General features: G+C 38.0%; 4 protein-coding genes across 7 annotated transcripts in view; 2 read left to right on the top strand and 2 right to left on the bottom strand.

Annotated features, from left to right (window-relative positions):
- Window positions 1-3,388, top strand: part of LOC129770776 (uncharacterized) — a 28,949-nt gene extending 25,561 nt beyond the window's left edge. For all 4 annotated transcript variants that reach the window (XM_055773835.1, XM_055773837.1, XM_055773836.1 and 1 more), the window contains one exon: window positions 66-3,388. In XM_055773835.1, the coding sequence (XP_055629810.1) occupies window positions 66-189 (124 nt within the window). In that variant the 3' untranslated portion in view covers window positions 190-3,388. The remainder of the gene's footprint in view (window positions 1-65) is intronic.
- A 4,138-nt stretch (window positions 3,389-7,526) lies between these two features.
- On the bottom strand, window positions 7,527-8,334 carry LOC129768621 (histone H2A, sperm-like). The gene is made up of 2 exons (XM_055770377.1): window positions 7,998-8,334; window positions 7,527-7,929 (listed from the first exon to the last, which is right to left on the bottom strand). Exons 1-2 carry the CDS (start codon window positions 8,204-8,206, stop codon window positions 7,749-7,751), a joined length of 390 nt encoding a protein of 129 aa, XP_055626352.1. The 5' UTR covers window positions 8,207-8,334; the 3' UTR covers window positions 7,527-7,748.
- Window positions 8,335-11,548: 3,214 nt separating this feature from the next.
- LOC129768618 (uncharacterized) lies at window positions 11,549-13,345 on the top strand. The gene is made up of 3 exons (XM_055770374.1): window positions 11,549-11,908; window positions 12,210-12,574; window positions 12,703-13,345. The coding sequence occupies exons 1-3, from the start codon at window positions 11,827-11,829 to the stop codon at window positions 13,219-13,221; spliced, it is 966 nt and encodes a 321-aa protein (XP_055626349.1). The 5' UTR covers window positions 11,549-11,826; the 3' UTR covers window positions 13,222-13,345.
- LOC129768620 (transmembrane protein 42) overlaps window positions 12,140-26,917 on the bottom strand; it is a 37,509-nt gene continuing 22,731 nt past the window's right edge. The window contains exons 2-3 of the mRNA XM_055770376.1: window positions 13,572-13,718; window positions 12,140-13,503 (exon numbers count right to left, since the gene is read on the bottom strand). Of these exons, the coding sequence (XP_055626351.1) occupies window positions 13,369-13,503; window positions 13,572-13,718 (282 nt within the window). The 3' untranslated portion in view covers window positions 12,140-13,368. The remainder of the gene's footprint in view (window positions 13,504-13,571; window positions 13,719-26,917) is intronic.

The raw sequence follows: 26,917 nt of genomic DNA, 5'->3' as shown, positions 1-26,917 counted from the left end.
CCCAAATCCCAAATTACTCAAGCTGATTGTGCCTACATTCAATATTGTTTTTTGTATCATTTCAGTTTGTTACATTGTAGCGATAAAGACAGCAGCGCAGAAATAAAATCATCCAGGCTTAGTCGCCAGAATGCAGTTACCGGTGGGATCAGCCGCCATGTTCGAGTTCGATCTTCACAATCATGCTGAAAGCTTCTTACCCACCAATGGAACAGTGGCGAGACAATCTATAGTTTTTGACAAATTTCTTCTCGATTTTATTTTGTTCGACACACAAAACTGAAAAAACAACTTTTTTTTGTAATTCTTATCCAAACTAAATAAACTGTCGAGATGTATCGAAGGTATGCGATATGAAACAATAATTATCGAGAAAAATGCCAAACGAATCAGAGATTCGAAACAGTAAAAGAAGGCTTTTTTAGTTCGTTTTTAACATGTTCAGTTACATAGGTTTAAGGTGAAGGTGAAAGGAAACCACAAATGGCTGCCACAATGGCGCTCACTTCTCTCATCTTCCTCCCTTACCCCTCGCCCGATAATCAATAATTTTGCGAAACAGTGCGTAGAAAATGATCGTTTTCGTACACTTTCTATCAAGTAATATCAACCAAACTATAATCGATTACTCACAAGATATTAAATTTTCATCTGTCGTCGTAGTGTATAATGAAAAACGTCGGAAAACTCGAGCTAGTGCTCTGGAAGTTAAATTTTCATTTTTCAATTTTCCGCAATGGTTTTATTTGTATTGGTGAAAGCATCGTTATTTTTTCGACACTGATGCCAGACAACATCATCGAAACAGCTAGAAATGAAATATTATTCCTGAGTTATAGCGTTCCATGTCATAAAAATCAATAAAATAAAATTGTGTTGATATCAATACAATTATTATTTTTAGGTTTAATGGGTCTATAATGTAAGTTTTAGCAACTTTCACATTGGGCCTGATAACAAACATCACTACCACGTACGCTTTCACGTCACTTACACGTCACTTAATCTTTTTGTGTCTATCATCATTGTCACGGACAGTTGCGTGTAAAAATAAACTCCGTGAAGTGAAAGAGTTCATTCCCGTCTATAAGAGACATGTCAGTTGCATAATTTCGTTAAGTTTGTTGCATAATCTCGGACGTTTAAACATTATGTAGGTAAAATTATTAAGTGTATGAGATAATATTCCATTTAATTAAACGTATGTTTTAGAATGACAAATTTGCGATTATACCTCGATAATTCGGTATTTCAATGTCAACTATTCGGGCTCATCCCATGATTCATGGGTGCGTTAGTTTGCTTAATCAAATGCTAGTTCAAAGATGAGGAAGAATACTTGGTTGATCGTGAATAATGTAGTTGTTGAACATATGGGAAAGTTATATTTTTTTTTCTATAAATTACTCTAGAGATAAAACATGACTATTACGTAGAATAATGAACTTCTCGCATATTCTTTTTCTTAACTCTGTCTTACTTGTTTGAATAGTGAGAAGCATTTAGTAAAGGTCAAGGTTAGAATCATTTTGTAAGAACCATTTCTACAATTTTGTTGAATAACAATACCTTCTTTAACTCCTAGAAAACCCGAATTTATCCACCTCACGATCAGTATAATTAGAGCTACTCTCATATGGAATTCTGAATTCCAACCCTGTATTATTCCTATTCTCGTGTAACTTGATATACGGGACACGAGGTTTGATTTAATTATTTAAACAGAAACTCATTAACAGCATCTGTCAGAAACATAATCTTCATATAAAACATCTGATGGATTTCAAGTAATTTTCTAAAAGCAGAAAGTGATACAGATTTTTTTTAGACGGATATCAAAATTATGAAAAAATAATTTCAAAACAGCATCTTGTGAATGCTTTGCAATGATAGAAAAAAAACATGTCTTCAAAACAATATCGTTGAAAATATTTATTACGTAAAAATGAAAAAAAATAATGGCCTTATTCTTTACAACTATCGTCCGTTATAGCTATCATACGAATGATTGAGTTACAAAAACCTGCTCTACAGTGTTGGAAAAACTTCACGGTTATTATTCAATACTCAAAATATCAACAAATCAATATTATACATAACCAACCATTATAATCGTCCGAGTTCAAAAAATCAAATTTACGTCCTTCGGATTTGTCAGGATTTCGTCTAAAAATGCCACCAAGAGGGTAAATTACTGTTTGTTTATCTTTTCTTTCCTATAAACACAAGACTAGATTCAAAATGTTGACAAAAAAGCTAAATAAATATGAAATTAAACTTACTCCATTCCGCGTGACTAGCTTTCACCATCTAGCTTTCACCATCTAAAACACAAGTGACAAAAATACCTGTTTTTCTCCGTGACATGACAGTAAAGTGGTATTCATAATAACACCGAATTCATCAAAGTTGTCACGACGGATGAACTCTTCCGGATTCTACACACACGGTGGCAGCCGTAATAAAGTTGTATACAATTCACTCCGTTTTCACCGTGAAGTGACGGTCGTGATCAGGCCCATTGGTTCAGTTGTTGCCCTTCTAACCTCGAGTAAACCGCGAGTAACCGGTCAAAACCTACTAAACATAGATTTAAGTTGAAATTTTGTATATACAAATCTTGAATTAGCGGCTCCGCAAAGCTTATGCGATGAATTGAAAAAAAACATTGGTAATTGTATTGCAGAGCTCGGAAAGCACAGACACGACGGCCTTTGCTGTCAAAAATAGTAAACGGAAAAGTATTACATTCAATCAAAATGCCTCGGTCAACGAAGAGAATGGTTGAGGCTCTCCAACGTGAATATGTGAAAAAAATACGACCAACGAAGGAAAATATTAAGGAATATTAAGGAATCAACATCGAGTTACTGTGCGATAGAACTCATTTATTAAAAATTTACTCATGTTACGCTCGCATATGATCAGAATTTTACTTTATATGCAAATACAGATTCTAGATATATTTATATTTGCAATTGTTCATCGGAACACATCGTTCATACATTTTACTTCAGTATTGAATTGTTATTTTTTTCAAATGTGTTCTAAGATTCGTGTCAGTGAAGCGCCACACAGTCTGGTAAGAGAATTGATCTATTTACGTTCCAAAATTAAAACAAGCTGTGTGATTTGCTGTCTCACGAACACTATTACCCCATGAAAACACGTGCTTTTACCTATACTGCTACAATGGCTTCCTTCCACCTTCACCTTAAGGAAAACATATATTTGAGACATGTAAACAAGGTCTAACCGAGCCAACACATCCCGCCCAAGCCACGCTGACGCCCCGCTGCAGTGAGAACAAGGCCTTACTCGAACATATTTTGATTAGTTTAGCTGATTCCATTAGTTTTATGATCTTAGGTTTTATTATGTCGATAGAAGCTACACTGAGAGAAATAATTAGTAAATATAACGAATTTTTTGGTAAATACTACCAATCTATAGTCATTTTCGACCGTACTAATAAACACATATGTCAAGCAGAACCATGATTCGAAAGCCCAATATCGGCTACATTTTCTCGCCGAAAATGCACGTATCAGAATTATATCCTTATTATACCTCCGTATTGCCTTATGGGAACAATGAAAATGGTTAATACGCGCTTTTCTCACCAGTTTTCAGATATGACAATATCCAAGCTTACTAATGTTATCGAGTAAAATATACTAATCTCTGGTAGGGATGCGGGTTTGTTGACAATATGTACAAAAAAATTGGACATTTTACTAATTTTGCATGTATTTGGTAGTTTTCGACCGAGGATTTTTCTATGTGTATACGTGACGTTTATTCGACCTGACACAAATGCGAATTAACAACCAGTTTACTAAAGTTCTAAAAATAGATTTTTAGCACCTTGACATACGCTTGTTGGAATCTGTTACAGTTTCTAGATAAAGTTTGTTTAGCTTTTGATGAGCTTTGAAAAAAGCTGTCGTTGGTTAGAAGATCTAGATAGAAGGTAGGGATTGTTAACCCGTTTTACCGGTAATGTCGTGTCATTTTTCATTACTGAATTACCGGTAATTTTACAATCAATAACCGGTATTTTCGGTAATTTTTTTTACGCCATAAATAATATTTGCCTTTATGCCGCTTTGAAATATTACTCGAGAATCAAAAAGATCTATGACCTATGATCTGTGTTCTATGGTCTATCACAAGACAAGCTTCATCGATGAAGAACTGACAGCGATAATGGACTTGATTAATGCCCTCGAATCAGTTCTGGTCGGTGTTGAACTGCTATTGCGGAAGAAATACACCCTTTATGAAACTGACGTCAGATTGCAATTTATTCTAGAACAGCTATCGGAGCGACCATCAGAAAGTTCGAAGCAGCTGCTTGAAACCCTGATTGGAAGAATTGCAGAAAGACGTTTCTTATATGCAGATTTATTCCCTTATATAAATAATCATTCTTTTTTTTTCTTTCTTAAAGAGATTTTCAGCCGAAGGCTGGTTCGTCTCTGGATAATAATCATTCTGCTCGTGGTCGTCATACATTTAATTATGACTTTGGCATCTTCTATCAAACGTCACGGACTGCATTGATCAAGCAGACATTTCAAATAGTTCTTGACTTCAAATTTGATGATGATGATATTGATTCAGTAGCTGGACAACGGGAGGAAAAAATTCATTGGACGATGCCCTGCAGTTGAACATCAAGGAAAAACTTGAACGGCGATTGGAACAATCAAAGGTATCAACGTCCAGCCCAAGCTCAACGTCTACGAGGTCTGTTCAAAAAGTATCGCGACTTTCGAATTTACGCGGGTTACAAATATTTTTTTTTTTTATGGCATTATGTTGGTACTCATGTCTCTCACTTATGCTGACAAGTACGACTATTTTGAATGTTCAGTTATTTTTTGACAACTGCTTTTCTTACACTCATATCTCTCACTTATGCTGACAAGTACGACTTGTCAGCATATGTGAGAGATATGAGTACCAACATAATGACACAACAAATCTAGAATCGAATATACGTAACCCGCGTAAATTCGAAAGTCGCGATAATTTTTGAACAGACCTCGTATAAACGGATTGATGAAAACGAGTTTTCGTACAGAGGGCATCAGAGGCAAATACATGACAATGGTAGTCGGTACTCTTCGTAGTGTACGCCCAACATATAATGAGATCCGATCTAGATTAGAAGACGACAGAATTAACATTCTCTGTGTCCTTAAGTATTACTTTAACCAACAAAAAGTTGCAAAATGTTTTTTTTTGTAAACTAATCATTCTAAATAGAAGCCGTTTCTTCAAGAAAATTGGGCATATCAGTATGTTTTTTCCCGGTAATTTACCGGTTTTACCGGTAATGAAATTTTCATTACCGAATAACCGGTTATTGAAATTTTGGCACGTTAATGCAATCCCTAATAGAAGGGAACTTTCTGTTATATCCTGGGAAAATGCTAGCGTTCTATGTAAGGAGGTTTGTTCGAAACCTACTGCTCCGTGGACAAAAATGCCTTTTATAGTTAAGAGGAAGTTCATTTCAACACACGCGGAAGCGGAACAGGAGGCAACTGATGTATTGGGAATAATCACAGATGTATCAGACTATCTAACGAAGAAAAAACATGGGGAAAATGCCAAAATTGTTGCACCCAGAAAAAGCTATGATTTTAACCACATTCTGGGTAAATGTATGTGTCACTTTACATAAAAATGTTTTGCGAGACTTACTTAATCTATACAAATCTGCTTCTTTATTCAACTTACTTCAATCCACATTTCTTATTACCTCTGACACGAATCTCTTTACCCGCGGACACAATCTTATTTTTACGTATATATTAGGCTGTCAAAAAAGTTCTGCGGTATTTCCGCGAGGTGTCTTTGTAATGCATCTCAAGCTGCCAATAAAATTTGTGCAGTTTATGGACCCGATACAGTTTCCATTTCCACCGCACAACGATGGTTTCAACGTTTTCGTTCTGGTGTAGAGGTCGTCGAATATACGCCACGCTCCGGAAGGCCTGTCGTCGAAAATTGCGAAAAAATCGCTGAATTAGCCGAGAAAGACCGGCATAGTAGTAGCCGTAGCATCGGCCAAGAGCTGGGGATAAGTCATCAAACCGTTATTAACCATTTGAAGAAGCTTGGATTCACAAAGAAGCTCGATGTACGGGTGCCACACACGTTGACGCAAAAAAACATCTTTGACCGTATCGACGCATGTGAATCGCTGCTGAATCGCAACAAATTCGACCCGTTTCGGAAGCGGATGGTGACTGGCGATGAAAAGTGGGTCACTTTCGACAACGTGAAGCGCAAACGGTCGTGGTCGAAGCCCGCTGAAGCGGCTCAGACGGTGGCCAAGCCCTCATTACGGGCAGGAAGGTTCTGCTGTGTGTTTGGTGGGATTGTCAAGGAATAATCTATTATGAGCTGCTTCCCTATGGCCAAACGCTCAATTCGGACCTGTACTGCCAACAACTGGACCGCTTGAAGGTAGCACTCATGAAGAAGAGGCCATCTTTGATAAACAGAGGCCGCATTGTCTTCCATCAGGACAACGCCAGGCCACACACATCTTTGGTGACGCGCCAGAAGCTCCGGGAGCTCGGATGGGAGGTTCTTTTGCATCCGCCGTATAGTCCGGACCTTGCACCAAGTGACTACCACCTGTTTTTGTCTATGGCGAACGAGCTAGGTAGTCAGAAGTAGGCCACAAAAGAGGCCTGTGAAAATTGGCTATCCGAGTTTTTTGCCAATAAGGAAGCGAGCTTCTATAACAGGGGTATTATGAAGTTGGCATCTCGTTGGGAACAAGTCATCGAACAAAACGGTGCATATTTGACTTAAAACAGATTGTAACTAATTTTATGAACAAATGAAAATTTAAAAAAAATACCGCAGGATTTTTTTGACAGCCTAATATAAAGTGAAACCAAAACTTGATTTCTGATGCAAAAAAAAGTAGTTACACTATTAGCGGACGGTCTATTGTCTACCCTTCGACGAATGGGATAGATTTCGTTTGAGCGCGAACTTCGCTGTCATTAATCAATCGAGAAAAGAAGTCATACTCCTCCAATGGAGGTAAACCATCTCCGAAATTGATTGCTAGAACAATCGCGTCCGCATATTCTCTCCAGTCAATGTGTCTTGTGAGGTCATATGCCATGTTTATAGATTCAAAATTCATATTGGAGCTATTCGAAACCGTCATATTGAAGCTGTTACAAAGGTCATAATACAACAATGAACGGTACTGTTCAACACAGGCAGTTTCATGAGTGTTAAAATCTCCCAATATCAACCGTGACTCAGGGAGGAGTGAGCACATGTCTGCAAGCTGGACAAGCTGACAACACAGCGGTCTTTACCTGTTGTTTGCATGACAAGCGACAACTTTGATTCCTCCAATAAGTGGAAGACCAATTCCAAAAAATAAATGGTACTTATTGATCCACAATAGCACCCCTCCGAATCTGTCACCACGATCTAAGCGTATAATATTAAAATCGTGGAAGTCATTAAAAAAAGGAAAATGTTTTCAAATAATACATTTATTTCCGACATATTAAAAGTTAGCGTATACAATTTAAACAATTATGGCTCTTTTCAGGCAAATCAAATACAAACGTAAGTAATTTGAGGACGGTACGACTCCCTCACAACAAAATTATTATTTCAAATTATTCGGATGGAAAACCAAACGGCACAGCTGTGGTTCCACCCGAATCCATCCGATTTCGATATCAACATAATCATTAATACTCCTGACTTGCGACATCTGATGCTTTCTTCGAAGCGCCATGCTTCGTGCTTTTCGGCAACAGAATCGGTTGAATGTTCGGCAGAACTCCTCCCTCCGAAATGGTGACTCCCTTCATCAGGACGCTCAGCTCATCATCGTTGCGCACCGCGAGCTGGATGTGACGTGGAACAATTCTAAAACGTTGAAAGAAACCATCTCAATTTACATTTGTTTTCCCCTCAAACCACCAAAAAATACTTACCGGCTTTTCTTATTGTCCTTGGCGGCATTACCCGAAAGTTCCAGAATTTCCGCAGCCAGGTATTCCAAAGTAGCCGTTAGATAGACGCTAGCTCCCACTCCAATGCGTTCGGCGTAATTCCCTTTTCGGAGATTTGAAGTCACTCGGCCAACCGGAAAAGTTAATCCAGCTCGGCTGGATTTTGTTTTAGAAGGCTGCTTAGCGGACATTGTAAACAAAAAACTTTGATTCTTTGAAATAATTGCGTATGAATTTGCACAACCGTTGATCTGCGAACTGAATACCGCTGAGTACAATGAGAATATGGCGCGATACGGCGATCGTGTTAAAGCGCTATATCAGGGATGTGACAGTTACCACCAATCGAAAGAGGCGCCTTTCGTTAAAACTAACACGAAAAAAAAATATTCATTTGATTTTTATTTGAAAAATTGAAAAATGGAAAATTATTTTTTTTTTTTCTTTAAGCTTTTGTGTGGAGGCGATCCGGCGTAGTGGTAACATCCATGCCTCTCACGCTAAAGGTCACGAGTTCAATTCTCACTTCCGACATTCTTCCAAAAATGGAAGTAAAAGTGACGAACCAGCCAAATGAGTTGAAAGTCACTATAATACAGATAAAAAAAAAATTAAGCTTTTGCAAGAAGAGATTGTTTTTGGTTAAAACCAAAAACAATCTCTTTGATAGATATTATTACAGTATAAATTAGCTTTCAGTACAGTGATTTGCCTCTGATTGGACATCTAGCTAATTAGACAGACCTGTATTGCGACACAAATAATTGAACTTTTAATCCTCTAATTGAAAATTTTGTAAACATGCTTTGGGCAAGTTTCTACATTTTTAGGAGTGTCTTCAACCATTATATTAAATTAAGTATTTCGCACACTTTCCTAATGGTTATTTGTTAGGTTTTCTATTACAGTAAGTTACATTTAATGCGACATTTTCAATGAGGGGCCCAAATGATGGCCCCTAATTGAAAGTCGCCACCAGAAGTCGACACTGTACCACTCTCGCCTATGTCCAATTACAGGTCAAAATTGTCTCCAATGTGACACTGAGTAGTGCTGAGTGGTGATAAAACATAATAGATGGATCAACTAAGAAAATTTGTTGATATAATCAATAAAAAAAATTGAGGCACAGAGCGAAATCAAAATTTTAGGTGATTACTTGAACTTCGAGAAAAATCATCACGGGAGGATGCAATGTACATCATTTTGAAGCTTTCAAGTTTTGGAATATCTTGCAAATGTTTTTTCATCTGGTTGTGTGCAGATGTAGTGGACAAAAATATCAGGTAGAAATAAATAAATTCATTTCTTCCTGTTTTTTTTTCAAACTTTTTGTAGACTAAGACAATGTTTTGATCACCAACTCAATAGCAAATTCAGTTAACCTTATCAAACAGCTTTCATTTGGTTGCTAGAACGTTCATGTGGGACCTTTCCACACAGAGATATTTCCGTTTGAATGAAAAATTACCCCTTTGTTTTTGATGATGAACAACTCAATAAATAAGTACCAAACCACGTTTTATTATGTTTCAGAAAACCTTCAGTGTGCCGATGAATCAAAGTTTGGAGTAAATTAGTGGAATACTTCATCACAAACTGTGCAAAAGTAAAAAAAAATCTATGCGTAACCTTGAAACAAATGATTCGTAAACTTTTTTGTTGTCGATGCATAAAAAATCAAATATTTTCTTTTTCATTAAAACAACAAATCACCTTTGTACAAGTTTGTGTAGTTTTCAAAACTTCGGTTCTGCAATGCGATCATTATTTTTTGAATATTGATCATCAAAGACTTAGAGGTAATTTTTCAAACAGTAATATTTCGGTATGGAAAGGGCCTACGTTCTAACGTTCTAACAATCAAATGAAAGCTGTTTTATAAGTTTAATCGCATTGGTTATTGAGTTTGTTAACAAAACAATGTGTTAGTCCACAAAAAGATTGAAAAAAAAACAGAAAGAAATGGACGCCACATCTCATGTGTGTCGATGCGAATCTTTATGTTTGATATGCGTTCACATCGAAGGCCGGTTTCGGTGTTCGGTTCCTGAATATTCGATAACTTACTTAAATTGACAGCCCTTGGTGTAGTTCTTCGTCTCTTCGGTTATGTCGGTTATGTCCTTGACATTACCCACCCGTTCCTATTTTCAGCTCCGTTTCAGAACATACAAATGAACTTTGTCATATCATTTGTCAACAATAGATGAACATAAATTCCTTTGTTTAATTCTTCATTTGAGAGGCTTTCAGCCTCCTGGGTTGATGCGCCTCTATAGCGACGGCAGTAAACATTGCCGCAAGAAACAACAACTTACATTAAATTTACATAAAACATTAACATCAAATGACTGCATAAATTTAAATTTGAAATAACAACTAAATCAGAACACATTAAAACATTTTTTGAATAATTAATCAAAAATACTTTCCGAGTAGAAAACGGTCCGGTGCGACCGATACTGGCAAAACGGTTTTCCGCTTCATTCCCTGCGATGACGCTGTGCCCGGGACTCCACATGAACGCAGTGTCGGTACTTCCTGACGGCTTGTACCTATGGGTGTTTGGACCTATGTGCACCGATAGCATCAATGACACTTTCCAGCAGCGGCTTGAAGGATGGGATTGTGGTTGCCTCCAAAATGCCGGCCACCTCTGCCGAGAAGACCTGGCAGATGTCCACTACATTTTTACTGGAAATTAGTCTGTTATTACCGTCGCTTACACCAAATCCAACTCCTGATTGTCTTTTTGAGAAAAACATTCCAGCACATTCAGTTTTGAAGAAAGCTTGCAAGAACCTAACAATTATCGACATGTGAATTGGTGCAAAACCTCATAGAATAGATTAATTCAAGCTGAATCCAGCTTATACTGGCTGATTTTCTATAGAAAACAGTGTAGCTACTCATTCATCACTAAACGCGTCAATTCTGCTATGAATGTGTCTCACAGTGAAACCACAGAGGACCAAATATAATAAAAATCCATCACAAGTTTTACACTTCTTTATAGTAAGTTTTAGATTATGGATTCCATAAAAAGAGTTCAACAGTTGGACCTATCCCACGGTTATAATTTTCGACTCAACTGACGTAACATGAACTTGTACATCGTACTTGTAGACGAGATGGTGAATACTATCTCTAGCATTGTTATCAAACTGAGCGTCAAATTTAATTAAACGAAACCTAAACAACTACAATCACTATAAGTGAAACATAAATAAATAACCCTCAACCCTCAATAACCCTGTATTGAGCCTGTAATTTAATTGCATTCTGTAGTGATCTTGTTTCACAAATCATTTCCGTCCGTTGTATGTCGTACTATATATAACAAAAAATAAATAAACTAACGACCATATGAGTCAGGTTCAAACAGCTTCTTACAATGTCGTCTCTGTAGGTAGACTAGTGTTGTAATCTCGAGATACGGCTTATCATCTCACACGAATACAGGATGATAACGCGCTCCGGTATGGTAATCGTTCGCTCCGATTCTGTTTGGTTGCTTGATTTATACATGATCCAATCAAGCCAAGCTCAATGCAATGTGGGAGATAAATCGGAACGTGACATAAAGTATATTGGCGTGCGAGTTGTCTTTATTGAGTATTGTGAGAAGCAAGAAACCAGCCGATATCTCATATTTGCGTTCACCAGTAGCAATAATACAAGACTATGATAACGAGCGAACACCTCAGAAGTATCGGCAGCTAGCATGCGAGTTTCGTTCCGTTAGTTTTGATTTGGCATTGGAAGAGGAACTATTTTGATCCAGGTCTCTGAGGTGGTAGATCGAGTAATGAATAAAACAATGTATGAGAAAAGTGCAGACAACGAATCATCGTTACCGTACAACAAATTAGATGACAGTGGAGCTATAGGTATATACTGTTGATAACCATCTTAAAAATATAGTTCGAGTGCGATGACCGCAGATCCACAATTTAGAAGTGTGATCTTCGCTGAATAATTCTGAAGCATGGATTAATCTTCAAATGTGCAAAAACAAAAAAGAAAACATAATTATTCGATTTTGACTCATCACAACGCGTATTTGAACCATGCTTACATTTTGCTCATGCGCAAGATAAAATTTCAACGTGTGACAATGAAACTAAAGTTAACGAAACTTCACAGCCCTGAGTGTTTACTTAACTGACAGCTTTGTTTATGTTTTTCCAGCTGATTTAGATCACAAAGACCTGCCCCCGGGAAGTCGAAGGAATAGCAGCTATCATCATAGCGGCGAAGAAAGCAACAGCGAAGAGATTATCAGCGTTATGGGGGACGTAGAGGCTGATGAAATCGTTTCTACAGCTGAGGCTCTCGGACACAGGAACGAAAACTCACCGTCACGAGAGGACAAGACACATCAACAAATACCCTCCAATAGACCCCAACCTGTGAGGATGCTGAGCAAACGGTTGATCCTAGTAAATGTGTTGGCAAATTTCCTGGTGTTCACGATAGCAGGCTTCATCACTTATCACTGCTTCAATAAGGCTACCGTTTTGTTTTCGTGGCATCCTTCGCTGATGAGCGCCGGGGTAAGTTAAACATAACACCTGTTGCAGTGGCTGATATGCTTTGTTTTATCAGGGTGGTGCCAAAAATATGGTGACACTATTATGTTAAAAGTTAATATCTGTTTCTCTTCTCCCACTTTGCTCCACAGTATATCATTTTCATGTCGCAAGCTGTCATGACACTTTCCGGCGGTAATTTTCTCACATACAAGCGCCACTACAAAACTCGAATCGTGATCCACTGGCTGCTGCAGGCAATCGCCGGAACTCTGATCACGATTGCCTTCGTGTGCATCGTCCTGAACAAGATTCGCATGGGCAAAGCCCATTTTCAAACGCTTCACGCTATAGTCGGATTAATCACCTTCGTTCTCACAATTATCTCGATCGCTGGTGGTGTTTTCACGAAATACGGCTTCCAGTTGCGCCACATAATGCGACCAATCTATTCGAAGATCATGCACGGTATCGCTGGAACTGTGACTTACGTTATGGGAATGGTAACCATAGGGCTGGGAGTGTACTCGGCTTGGTTCCAGGAAGACAACAATGAGCGCGTTCGTCTATCGCTGCTGATCGGAATCTTTGCCGTGACGCTATACGTTATCATCAATCCTGTTGTGGCGACCATTAGTAGAGCAAAAACGGCGGTAAGAACAACGCTTTGAGTGAGGTTTTTTTTTGCAGCAGCTTCGCTTTTCGTTTGTGACCGATTTAGAACTTGTATGACAAGAGTACTTTACAACATAAGTAAAAAATGTTTTTACAATATATATTTATATTAAAACTTTTCACATACATAAAATTTTTATTGACTAACTCGGTTTGCTTTTTGTCTTCTCCGCCTCCCCATCGTATACTATGAGCAGTAAGCCTCCTAAAACCAGTACGGTTCCAAACCACCAAACAGCAGTTGTTTTCTCATGAAAGAACATCCATCCGATAATGGCCTTTTTATGCAAACCAACAGAAAAAAATGTAATTGTTCATTTAGTTCTGTTCCAAGAATTCCACTTACCGACACAATATAATTCGTCGCTGCACTCACTAACGATGCCACCAGTGTTCCTCCGTTGGAGTGGAGGGCCTTGACGAAGAATCGCCATACGCAAGCATTCAGCAGCACCATTATACCGAGGCAAAGAATTAGAGCGAAATTATCGAGCTAAAAAGAGAAATAAGTAAAAGAGAAATTAGTTGTTAATATGAAAAAAACTGGATGGGTTATACCTATGATATAACCACGAGATTGACGTAGGATTGCCATTGGCTCCATTTGTGTTTTTTGACGTAGGATTACGTTATTCATTTCTATACCGGGGTGCAAAATCAAAGTTTCGAAAACGAAAGCGTTACGCCGCAGACCGAGATTTTGAGCGTTAGTAGCCCCTAAACAACCAAATGAAATGGTATGATAAACACTTCATTCGAAAGATAAAATGTCTACGCGTTATATACTTGTTACTTTTTCATTCAAAAACTTGTTTCAATAGCCTTAATTGCTTTCAAAACAGGCTATTGAAATCACCAATCGGTATATATGCGAGCTGAAAAATAATCTACCAGAATGTATTGAAAAATACATTCATGCGAAAGAGTTTATTTTTTCTATCCATATAAATAATAAACACATTTGGTTTTGTGATTTTTCAATCAGGTGCAATGAACAGGTGGTTATCGAGTTAGCATTAACCACTGGTGGGCTTCGAGTATCGAGAAGAATCTGGAAAGATGTTATCGTTATCGTCAAGTGCAGTTAACAGGAAAGCTTCTGAAGATTATTCTTCCCCATCAGTAGGATATTTTCGCATCCAATTTTGGATGCGCGCGCAACGGAAAATGTTTCGCATCGCGAAAATCATATAATTTTCAATCGATTATTGCTCAGTCGCTGAAAGTTTCAAACTCAGAGAGTTCATTCGCCTCTAGTTTGCCTTCCAAATTGCCATCGTAAACCACACCTTCTCTCAATCACGGACAAAAAGCATACTTAAGCGATACTCTGGTGGTGAAAAGCATTCATTTTTCGTGAGGACATCCACAAGACAACATCGTTACTGAACGAGCTGAATGAACTGAACGAGCTGAACGAACTGAACGAGCTGAACGGCGAGGGATCCAGGGATTCATTACCTGGCCTGACCCGACCTGAACCGCATTCAGTTTGTTTTGGAACTGTGAGGGAGCGCAGAAAAACCGATCCATCAGTAGGAGAAGAGAAGGCGATCAAGAGAGTATCAGCATCGAAAAACATCTGTAATATGACTACTAGACCACCCGCGCGATAATAAACAAAATTCTAAATTGTTCAATGCCCCTAAAGGCCCATTTATACGTTGCTAGTAGCTGACTTCACAATGAGCAGCTACTGACCCGGTGAACTCGCTTGACAAATGGTTGACTCGCCTTGTCCGTTCACACAATGTGAGCTGCTGGCAAGAAACTAGATACTATGACACAGGTTTACCAGAGATGCCAGGCGATTCTTCAAATGTCCATCAAATAGTCAGAAACAGCAAACAGATCCGAATTTGTCAGATGATTGATGCGAAATCGACTTCTTTATTGGCAGTTTTCGTCTTAGGTTTTCAGTTGAATTTATCATTACACAATTTTATCGCGAAACACACGCTGGCCGTGTTTAAAAATACTTTGTGCTGATTTTTTTTTAACTGAAGGTACTATCCGGAAAAAGACGAAAGAAAAAAGGATTCGGGCCAGGAATTGGATGCAAAGAAAAGAAGCAACAAATACAATATTGAAGTAACTCTACGATGATGATCCCCGAGAGTACAGAGCCGTGTTGAGAATAACACCGGAAAAAGTGAAAAAACTGTTGGATTTAATTGCTCCACAAATACAACGCAATATACACTCATGAGGAATGCTATACCTACATGAGTGAAACTAGAAATGGTGTGCCTTTCTTCTGGAATATCGTTCAGATTATTGTCGATATTTTTTTAGAATCACGAAAACATCCATAGCTAAAATAGTTCCGAAAGTATGTGGTGCTACAAATGGCAGTCTAAAAGATTTTTCAAAATTTGATTTATTTCGCCTTGACAACAGCTTCGTGTACCAATTTGTGAAATGAAAATGATAGTAAATTTGCAGGAGGAATAAATACGCCTCAAAAACTAAAATCGAATATGTAAAAAAAATCGAATATGTATTCTGTTTCTTAGAACAATACTTTTTTTGCAAGTTGTGAGTGAATTTTGAATGAAAATTGTGCCCGATAATGATTTTATATTTAGAATCCCAAGAAAACTATCTCAAAAAGAAAACGTGTCCCACCAGCGCGCAAAACAAAATAAAATGAGTAAAAAAACTTTTTAAGTTAAACGGTTTATTTGTGATTAAACATAATAATGTACTAAAAGCTAGAAAATAATTAGGCAAGTAGCAGTTAGAAGTTATCACACCTCTCCTTCATTAGTTTAGGGCATTGATAAGACTAAAATAAAATCGTGGGACATATGATGAAGTCACTAATTGTGGATAATGGAAATCCAACGTGCCCCACGATTTCATTTTAGTCTTATCAATGCCCTAGACTAATGAAGGAGAGGTGTGATAACTTCTAACTGCTACTTTCCTAATTATTTTCTAGCTTTTAGTACATTATTATGTTTAATCACGAATAAACAGTTCAACTTAAAAAGTTTTTTTACTCATTTTATTTTCTAGTTTTTAGTACATTATCTGTTTCATTAGAATATTTCTCTACAATAAAGCCATTGTACTGTATTCTATCAGTCAAAAAATTTCATTTGATACCGATATTGAGTGGATTGCAGAAAATACATAGTGTGTTCTCCAAGTCAAGTTCGTTGGTTTGATACACATATCTCAATCAACCTCTTGTTTTGAGATGATATGGAATCAGCTATTTTGTAGCCAAATTGGATTTTTCAAGATAAGCAGTTTTAAAATGACAGCAGAGAAAAAGGTATTTTAGAAATTCGGTCAGTTTCTATTGGTCAAATTTCTATTAATGTGGGACAATCCTACAGACATACGAACAGTTCAAGCTAAATAAAACCGTTTAATAAAGTAATTTGCTATTTTGTGATTACGGCCATCTTGGATTTTAATTTTTCATGATCTACTGTGAACTACTATTCAAGCCCTTTCATTTGAGAGCCATATTAATGGTGTTTTGACATAATATGTAGTCCGCCATTTGGTAGAATTTTGATGGATTTGCATTTTTCATAAATAACCGTGTTCTACTACTTCATTTGATACCCATAATAATAGGGTTTTTAGAAAATATGTAGTCCGCCATTTTGTAGTGGCAGCCATCTTGGATTTACATTTATCATAAATAACTGTATTCTGCTAGTCAGTCCCTTCCATTTGATACCCATATTAATGAAGTTATGAGGAAATATGTAGTCCGCCATTTTGTAGTGGCAGCCATCTTGGATTTGCATTTTTCTTAAATAACCGTATTCTGCTAGTCAAGCCCTTTCATTTGATACCCATATTGATGGGGTTTTGGAAAACCCACATTGATGAGGTTTTGAAGAAGAAAGGGATCCGCCATTTTGTAGCAGCCGCCATCTTGGATTTTCAAGATCATGAAATACGCAGTTTTGTATTGACTACAGATGTGTGTTTAATGTGAGTATTGGTTGATCTTCCTGTCTAACAACCATTTGGAGATATGCTTGTGCTAAATCCAGTTTAGAAAATTTCTCGCCACCGGCCATGTTGGCGAATAATTCATCTATGGTCGGTAAAGGATGTTCGTCCACTAACAGATTCTTGTTAACGGTCAGCTTGAAATCCCCACACAGACGCACCTTGTTGGCGGACTTCATCACAGGCACTATCGGAGTCGCCCATTCACTGTGGTTAACTTTCAACAAGATCCCCTTTTCCACCATCCGATTGATTTCGTTTTCCACAACATCTTGAATAGAAAAAGGTATTGAACGAGATTTCAAAAATACAGGTTTGCTATTCGGTTTCAGGGTTAGCGAAGCTTGAACTTTGGTGATCTCTCCAATAGAATCATCGAAAACTGAAGGGAACTCTTCGAGTGCATTTCTCACCGTTCCGGATAACGGTGTACGCAGCGTTATTTTGTTGACACTAGAAAGATAGTTTTTCATGACATCGTTCCAATTGAACTGCAACGCACGCATCCACTCCCGCCCCAGCAACGGTTGCCTTTTCAAATCGACCACGAACAATCGCAAGACTTGTATTTTCCCGTTACACGCCACATCTACATCAATGGTACCGAAAACCTTTATTTTACTGCCGCAGTAACTACGCAATTCAACTTTTGTCTCATTAAGCGTAATGTCGTTAAACCATTTTACTCTGTCAGCAAGCCCAATCAAGGAAACTGGTGAACCACTGTCTACCTCAAATTTCATCAATACGTCGTTCACTTTAAGTTTCAAAAATATTTTCGAAAGAGGTTCTGCTCTAGAATCATCAAGTTTACCAACATCAACTACACATATTTCATCAATCTCTTCTTCTGAGTCTGACTCATTACCCTCCTCAACCAAATTTGTCTTATATTTGTATTGCTTACTCGAATTAATATTGTTTTTAATGTTGTGGCCCGGAAAGCTGAGACACACCCTTTGCAAATGACCGATTTTCTTACAGTGATTACAAACTGAGTTCTTATGTGAACATGCATTAGCCAGATGCGCTTCACTACCACACCTGTAACACTTAGGGTTAGTAGTATTAGTTACTTTAAAAAAAATACAAAAAAAATAAAAGAAAATACACAGTGTGTTCTCCAAGTCAAGTTCGTTGGTTTGATACACATATCTCAATCAACCTCTTGTTTTGAGATGATATGGAATCAGCTATTTTGTAGCCAAATTGGATTTTTCAAGATAAGCAGTTTTAAAATGACAGCAGAGAAAAAGGTATTTTAGAAATTCGGTCAGTTTCTATTGGTCAAATTTCTATTAATGTGGGACAATCCTACAGACATACGAACAGCTCAAGCTAAATAAAACCGTTTAATAAAGTAATTTGCTATTTTGTGATTACGGCCATCTTGGATTTTAATTTTTCATGATCTACTGTGAACTACTATTCAAGCCCTTTCATTTGAGAGCCATATTAATGGTGTTTTGACATAATATGTAGTCCGCCATTTGGTAGAATTTAGATGGATTTGCATTTCTCATAAATAACCGTGTTCTACTACTTCATTTGATACCCATAATAATAGGGTTTTTAGAAAATATGTAGTCCGCCATTTTGTAGTGGCAGCCATCTTGGATTTACATTTATCATAAATAACTTTATTCTGCTAGTCAGTCCCTTCCATTTGATACCCATATTAATGAAGTTATGAGGAAATATGTAGTCCGCCATTTTGTAGTGGCAGCCATCTTGGATTTGCATTTTTCTTAAATAACCGTATTCTGCTAGTCAAGCCCTTTCATTTGATACCCATATTGATGGGGTTTTGGAAAACCCACATTGATGAGGTTTTGAAGAAGAAAGGAGTCCGCCATTTTGTAGCAGCCGCCATCTTGGATTTTCAAGATCATGAGTTTTGATCATGAGTTTTGTAATGACTACAGAGATAAAGGTGTGTTCCAAATTTCTGATCAATCGGTCAACAGGAAGGGGGTCAAATTTCTATTAATGTGGGTCAGCGCTACAGACAAACATGTCACAAACATACAAACAGATTACTGGGCAAGCTAAATAAAACCGTTTAATAACAACGATTCCGCTTAGAAACTATGAGGGTTTTATTTGTTTTACAATAATTTTCAAGTCTATAAATATCTTCGCTTATTTTCAAATATCTTAAAAATGTCTCTATGTAAAGAAAATGTAAAGATTTGGCATCTCTGATTCGAGCGCTAAATTCTGTTTTTGACGTTTTGAGGGATGCGAGTGTGAGTAAATTCAAAAAACTTTGAAGTAGCTCGCACGCCGGATCACACATGACACTAACTGGCATGATGTGTTCACACGGTGTGAGTAGCTGTACTGCAGTAACTGACTAGACCGACTCGTATGCTTACTCGCACCGTCTGAACCCGGCTTAAGGCAATAAATCCCCCACGAAGACGCCGAGCAACGCAAGCATAAGTATTATTCGACTACAAGCCTCTTTACTGGGCCAAGGGTCTGTTTATTATTTATGGTTGCGTAACTCGATGCGAACCAAGCGTGATTGTACATTTGCTTTCTTTCCGCTTTGCCGCTAGCCTCGGCAAGGCCACGAATAGTAAACACATGTGCAAGAACCCCGCTGGGTGCCGGTCTTCCTTGTTATTAATTCTGGCATACGGAAGAGATGTTCCGCACATGGTTTTCTTTAGAGTGCGTCTGACCACACCTAGAAATTATTATATGTAAAATAGCTAGGTACATAGAAAATAAGACAATTGAATAAAACCAAACGTGCGGCACTTGGGCCGCACAGTCGAGAAAGCTACACCAAACGTAGTAGTTAATTATCCGAAACCGAAAGACATATGCAGTGACTTGTTTACACATCGGAGACATCGGAGCAGCCGCAACACATACATACACGCGCGGAACTATTTTCGTTTTGTTGCCATCCGGCGTCGAGAAGATTCCGGAAAGATGTTATCGTTGCTGATAAATAATCTGCCAGTTCCCATGGGAATTGAAAAAAAAACATTCAAGCGAAAGAGTTTATTTTAATGTTTTCTATCCATATAACATTGCAACAAAATACATTTGGTTTTGTGATTTTTCAATCAAGTGCAATAAACAGGTGGCTATCGAGTTATTGATCATCAACCACTTGTGGGCTTCGAGTATCGAGGAGCATCTGGAAAGATGTTATCGTTGCTGAAAAATGATCGGCCAGTTCCCTTGGAATTGAAACTTACATTCAAGCGAAAGAGTTTATTATGTTTTCTATCCATATAATACTGCGACCAAATACATTTGGTTTTGTGATTTTTCAATCAAGTGCGATCAACGTAAGACCACGTCTTTCGGCAATTTATTAGAGGTGCAATGAATCTTAAGAAGGAACTCCCGCTCTACGCGCACTGGCAAACGATGTTTACTCGACAATTTCTCAAACGAGAAATGGGTGCTGTAAAAAAGGATGAGCTTACGCAAAAATTATGTAGACTGATTTGATGCAACAGATATTTTATCTATTGAAAAGGAATACAAATCATATCACTATACAAGCAATGTATTATGCATTATACAACTTTCGTGTGATTGCTTCTTTTGCTGAATATTGTGCCTTCAACGTAACGCTCTCGTTTTCGAAGTCCCCCAAATATTCATTTATTCATTCATTCAGAATTGATTCAGATGCAACTAAAACAAATGATCACTAATTCGACGATAGTCCTACGTTACCCTTGCGGTAATACCACAGATATTACCCATTTCCTATTTTTCCACTAGCATTAATCGCACCGCGGATCTACCTCATTGGTTACGATATCGCAGTTACGCAAAACTATATTTTATGTGTTGCTCCGCGTGACTATATGAAAGATACAGTGGAGGTCGGTTATAGGCACCTCTTCTGTATATAAGCATTAAGATGGCGATGAATATGATATTCAGCATGGTGCCAGACACTTAAGAGGCGATTGCCAATTGAGGATAAGAACTTTTGAAAACTAATAGCTTGGAACACTGGCTATCCCACCATGGATTGAGATGCCTTCGACGAATCGTAGGACCTCGAACGGGTTACGTTTGAGCGCCAACCGCGCAGTCGTAGACAGAGATGCCAGGCTTGAAGACATTTGACTTACCGTGAAGACATTTGATTTTGTGAAGACATTTTGAAGCCATTATGAAATATGTGGAGACATTTCAGTATGAAAGCGTAAGTGGGGTTTCGAGAGATTTCCATGAAATTCTTATTATTGGCCGAAAATGTAGTCAAAAGAAGTATAGCTTTTGGTAAAACAAAAGCTCGAGAATTCGCATGATTGTGGCATTGCATTTTTATTATTTTGGGCCTATGCTATACAATGGATTTACCTAGATCTTCCAAACGACCACGTTTCAAACGTTTTCCCGTTACATACCGTTTCAATAATTAATTATAAAGATATGGTTTGAGGTACAATCAAAACTTCAAAGCTGAAATAAACAAATTGAGTTATCACAGTTCCGTTTTTCTGGAAGAACTGGGGGTATATTCACTCAATCAACGGTTTATTAAGCCAATTATAATTTCTAAATCCAAAAAAAAAAATAGTTCGTTGTTACGCAATATATCCTTTGCTCAAATTTATTGAAATAATCTTCCAAACCTCAAGTTTAATACCATATAACAATATCAATTAGAATAAACATTGAATAAGTTACCAAACTTTGTTCAAAAGCAAGTTATGAATTTTTGTGAAGACATTTTTTCGTACCATGTGAACCCATTTGAAAAAATCACTTGGCATCCCTGGTCGCAAATCAAAAGAATAAGAAAATTGTACCAGGAAGAACTGGAACTGATGACTAGAGTTTTTGTTTTCAAAAGAATATCATCTCCAAGTGATTGCTTCGGTTTGCTTCTCAACAGCTGTTACAAAGGCCGTATGGTCGGTGTTAAGTCAGAGCGAACCAAGTCTCAAAACTAAAAATTTCGAGTTATTGATTGCATTATGTTAAACATTTTGTGAGCTACATTCTACATTTATCAGATTTGGAAAATCATGCGTACAGCAAGAATAACTTATCGCAATTGTTTAGAACGCTCAATAGAAACCCCTTGTAGCACCAAACTTCAAACTCGTTTTTCTCGAAAGTATAAAAATGTCACTTGGTCCGGTCTGACTTAACACCGACCATATGTCGGAGATAAATGTGCTCCTTTAATCTTGCAAAGTGACGCAAGCGCCAACATTGACATTTTACGTTTTTTGTTATAGGTCGATGAAGAATACCAAATCCTTCCGAACAACTGTGAAAATTTACAGAAATGTGAAAAAATGACCCCGTAAAAGCTTGAAAACGGAGTGGCACAAACGCCATTTTTATTATGTTGTGACGTAATTTGATAGTGATGCGATGTGATTTTTTATCTGTTTTGATAGCGTAGGATGAACGAGCAGGGACAGCAAATTTCACATAATAACATCTTCCGTAATGAACATTTAGCATAATAAAAGTCGCATGCCTTATTTCTTGTAAAAACACTTTTCCAAAAAGCTTGTCATGCCAAATATTTCGAAAACAGTTCATCCCCATGCAATGCTACTTTTATAATAGCAATTTTGTTTGAGAACCACAAATCATGTACTAAGAACCCCATAAAATCATGTACTTCGAATTCATAAAATCAAACTAATCTTAAAATAAAATTTATCCTAGATTGAAGTGTATTGCTGTTTTCACATATAGCTCATAAAGATTAGAACTAAATAGTTCGAACTCATCAATTCATGTACTAAGAACCCCGTAAAACCATGTACTTCAAATTCATAAAAACAAACTAATCTGAAAATAAAATTTATCCTAGATTGAAGTGTATTGCTGTTCTCACATATAGCTCTAAAGATTAGAACTAAATAGTTCGAACTCATCAATTTCATTGTTGATTACAAGGATTCGCTAATGTGTAGTGTCTTTTTTCTTCAGGCATCAAGGGACAAAGCTTCTTGACGATGTTCAATTCCGCTTTCGGATAAATTGAAGCTGAGTGTTGAATGAAGGGTAAATGTCGGATTTGGTGAACAGTTGCACAGCTCTTCTAAATGCTCCATCGAAACACATCTTGTAACAAAACTCAAAACATCCTCGCGTAAACTGTATCTGTTTTACTTCGGATAATTTCGGACGACATTATGTTATTTAACACGGATGGTTTCAATTGCATTTTGAATTAGAAAAAAATCGGCGCTGTCCATAACTATTACAATCAGGTTCTCAACTACGTTAACCTGCTAGACGCATGATCCCTCCTGATCATGAGAAAGTATTGAAACTCCCCGGAAAGAGGGACGATCCGACAACTCAGTTGAAAGCACTGCGTGCTGGAGCATTTGTAACAACTAATATTGCTTTAGGATTCAATTGATTATAATGATAAATCGAAAATATATATGATCTTTCTAAAACGAAAGTTCTCGTCTGGTTCTCCATTCGCATTAATTTTGATTACTGGCTTGATTATTACTTGATAACGAATAATTTAGAATTTAGGCAGCTCGCACACACTTTGAAAATCGAGCCCATGGGAAAATGCGTTCAGAGAACAGTTTTTCCTGGACGATCTGCAACGTATATTGGACCACTGCATTGAACTGTTTCAGTACGACCGAGGTTCCTAGCCCACAGGATGCAATAACAGACGGAATAAGCTTATGTTTAGCAGCCATGATAAATTTATGATCCGATATATTAACGCGATATTCGAGATGCTTTAACCGGTACCTGCTTACTGGCTGCTGTTAAGCCCATTACAAAACGTGATTTATCATCTTGGCTTAGGAAACACGCCTCTTTCGGTCCCAGAATCGAAGCTAGCTGCTGAAGCATTTAGGGGCGCGTCAGTTTATTTAGGAATAAAAATTTCATTTTCTTACGTGACGATCACTGCCATCCAGAATTCCACCATAGAGACTTGTTCTCGAACTTTGGGAATGATCACACTTTGTGTCTTACTTTTGAAAAAACAGGAAGTGGGTTATATCTATGGTATAACCGCAAGGGTGACGTAGGACTATCGTTGATTTAGAGATCATTTGTTTGAAGTTGAATCTGAATTCATTCTGAATGAATGAATATTTGGGGGACTTCGAAAACGAGAGCGTTACGTTGGAGACACAAGGTTTCATGCATCCAATATTGGATACGGAAATATCCTACTGATGGGGAAGAATAATCTTTAGACGCTATCCTGTTAATTGCGATTGATTGAAAAATCACAAAACCAAATGTATTTGGTCACAGTGTTACATGGATAGAAAACATTAAAATAAACTCTTTCACATGAATGTAACTTTAAATTCCCAGAGGAACTGGCAGATTATTTTCAGTAACGATTAGATATTTCCACATTTTCCTCGATACTGGATCTAACTCGATAACCATCTGTTAATAGCACTTGATTGAAAAATATTTGATCACAGTGTTACATGGATAGAAAACATTCAAATAAACTCTTTCACATGGATGTATGTGTGTGTGTAGTGGCTGCTTCGATGGTCACCTTCTTTCTTTCTTTGTTTTTAAGAGGCTTTAAACTTTGAAGCTCATTCGCCTCTAATGGTCACCTTCTCTTCCCCTGAAGGATAGGCTTCTCTGTGCTTCCTCACTGTTTCAAACAAACTGCTTGCATTTCAGGGCAGATCTCGATCCTTCGTCGAGATGCGTAGGTGCGTAGAACTACGTCTTTCATTTCTATACCGGGGTGTAAAATCAAAGTTTCGAAAACGAAAGCGTTACGCCGGAGACCGAGATTTTAAGCGTTAATAGCTCCTAAACAACTGAACGAAATGGTATGATAAACACTTCATTCGAAAGATAAAATGTCTACGCGTTATATACTTGTTACTTTTTCATCCAAAAACTTGTTTCAATAGCCTTAAAATTGCTTTCAAAACAGGCTATTGAAATCACCAATCGGTATATAAGCGAGCGCCGCTCGTAAACCCACTCATCATTCCACACCGACCATCGACAGAGACGGTCGTGTTTGGAGCTCTATTTACTACCTTTTTTTTTAAAGTTATTTATTTCTCTTTTCAGATTGTCTCCCTGCGATTCATCAACCACCTGTCTGCCCTTGAGGACTGCGTTAATGGGGAAAACACGGTCAACCGACCCAGGCATACCTCATGGAACCAACAAACGACATCGATCGGATACCGGCGAGGAGCCAATATTAGAAAGAAACCGCTATGCTTTATTGGATGGCCACACTGGAGAGGAACCAGTCAATGTTGAAAAAAAGGTGAAGGTACCGCCTTATTTCACTACATCAAAGGACATCGGTACTTTGAGATCCGAGCTACTGGCGCAGAAATTACAGCCGGTGTTCAAAATGTGCAGCATAGGGATTAAGATTACCTGTCCCAATTTGGAACAATACAAGATCGTTGGAACGTACCTGAAAAAGAGCAATCATGAGTTTTACACTCATGATATACCCTCTGAAAAACCATTTGAGGTTGTACTACGAGGTGTTCCTGCCATTGAAACAGAGGACATCAAAAAGGAACTAGAGCAATCTCATAGTCTACAACCGCTGGCTGTACATCGGATGACAAGACACAAATCACAAGACAATGGCTTTTCCAATGTTTTGTATCTGATCCACATTAAAAAAGGATCGACCAACATCACGCGTCTGAGGGAAATCAAGACCATTTTTAACATCACGGTACAATGGGACCGATACAAACCCCAAAATCGGGACATCACTCAATGTACTAATTGTCTTGGTTTCGGTCATGGAACAAAAAATTGCCACATGAAAACTCGTTGTGGCAAGTGTGCTGCTGACCATCCAACAAACGCTTGTAGCCTTCCAGAGGAAGAATCTCGCAAGTGTGTTAACTGTGGCGAAAATCACCAAGCCACCAGCCGTAGCTGTACAAAACGTACGGATTTCAAACGCATCCGGAAGCAAGCTACGGATAAAAATCACCAAAACCGAAAGAAGGTTCCGGAACTGACGGAAAAAGAGTTTCCTTCAATAACTGCTCGTCAAATACCCATTCTTTCTCCTCTTCCACTCCCTACAGGTCGCCCCCAAATGGCCTCTTCTAGCGAAAAGCCAAAAAAGTAAGGTTGCAGCTATTGGTTTACCACCTACGCCAACATCTTCACCTCACTCTTCTTCTAGTGAGGATCTTTATAGCATGCAAGAACTTGCAACCCTGTTTCTTGAACTAGATCGACAGACTAGAAGTTGTCGCAACCAACAGGAACAAGTGCAAGTCATGCTACATTTTTATTATAACCATGGATCGGTCATCTCTCAGGCTAATTAATTGGAATGCCTGCTCTCTCAAGAGTAAGGTCATCGAAAATTCACTGACTTCTTAGTGACAAACAGCATCGACGTAGCTATCGTTACCGAGACGCATCTTAAACCGGATATTAACCTTCGGGTTCCGAATTATCATCTGTTGAGAATGGATCGTACGGGTCCTGGTGGAGGAGGTGTTGCCCTAGCCATCATAAATAACATCAGACATCGACTTTTGCCGTGTCACAATCATCTATTGGGCCTATTATCGTGATTGCGGTCTACTATCCCAAACAGACGTCAATCAGAGATGGCTCAGCGTTGCTTCTTAAAAACGATATCATTAAGCTAACACGAAGGCAGTCGAAATACGTCATCGGCGGGGATATTAATGCTCGACATCAGTCCTGGGGAAACCAAAGGAGGAATCA

Source organism: Toxorhynchites rutilus, chromosome 2, assembly GCF_029784135.1.
Source record: "Toxorhynchites rutilus septentrionalis strain SRP chromosome 2, ASM2978413v1, whole genome shotgun sequence".
In the NCBI taxonomy this organism is placed as follows: domain Eukaryota; kingdom Metazoa; phylum Arthropoda; class Insecta; order Diptera; family Culicidae; genus Toxorhynchites; species Toxorhynchites rutilus.
This window is presented reverse-complemented; position numbering and strand designations above follow the sequence as displayed.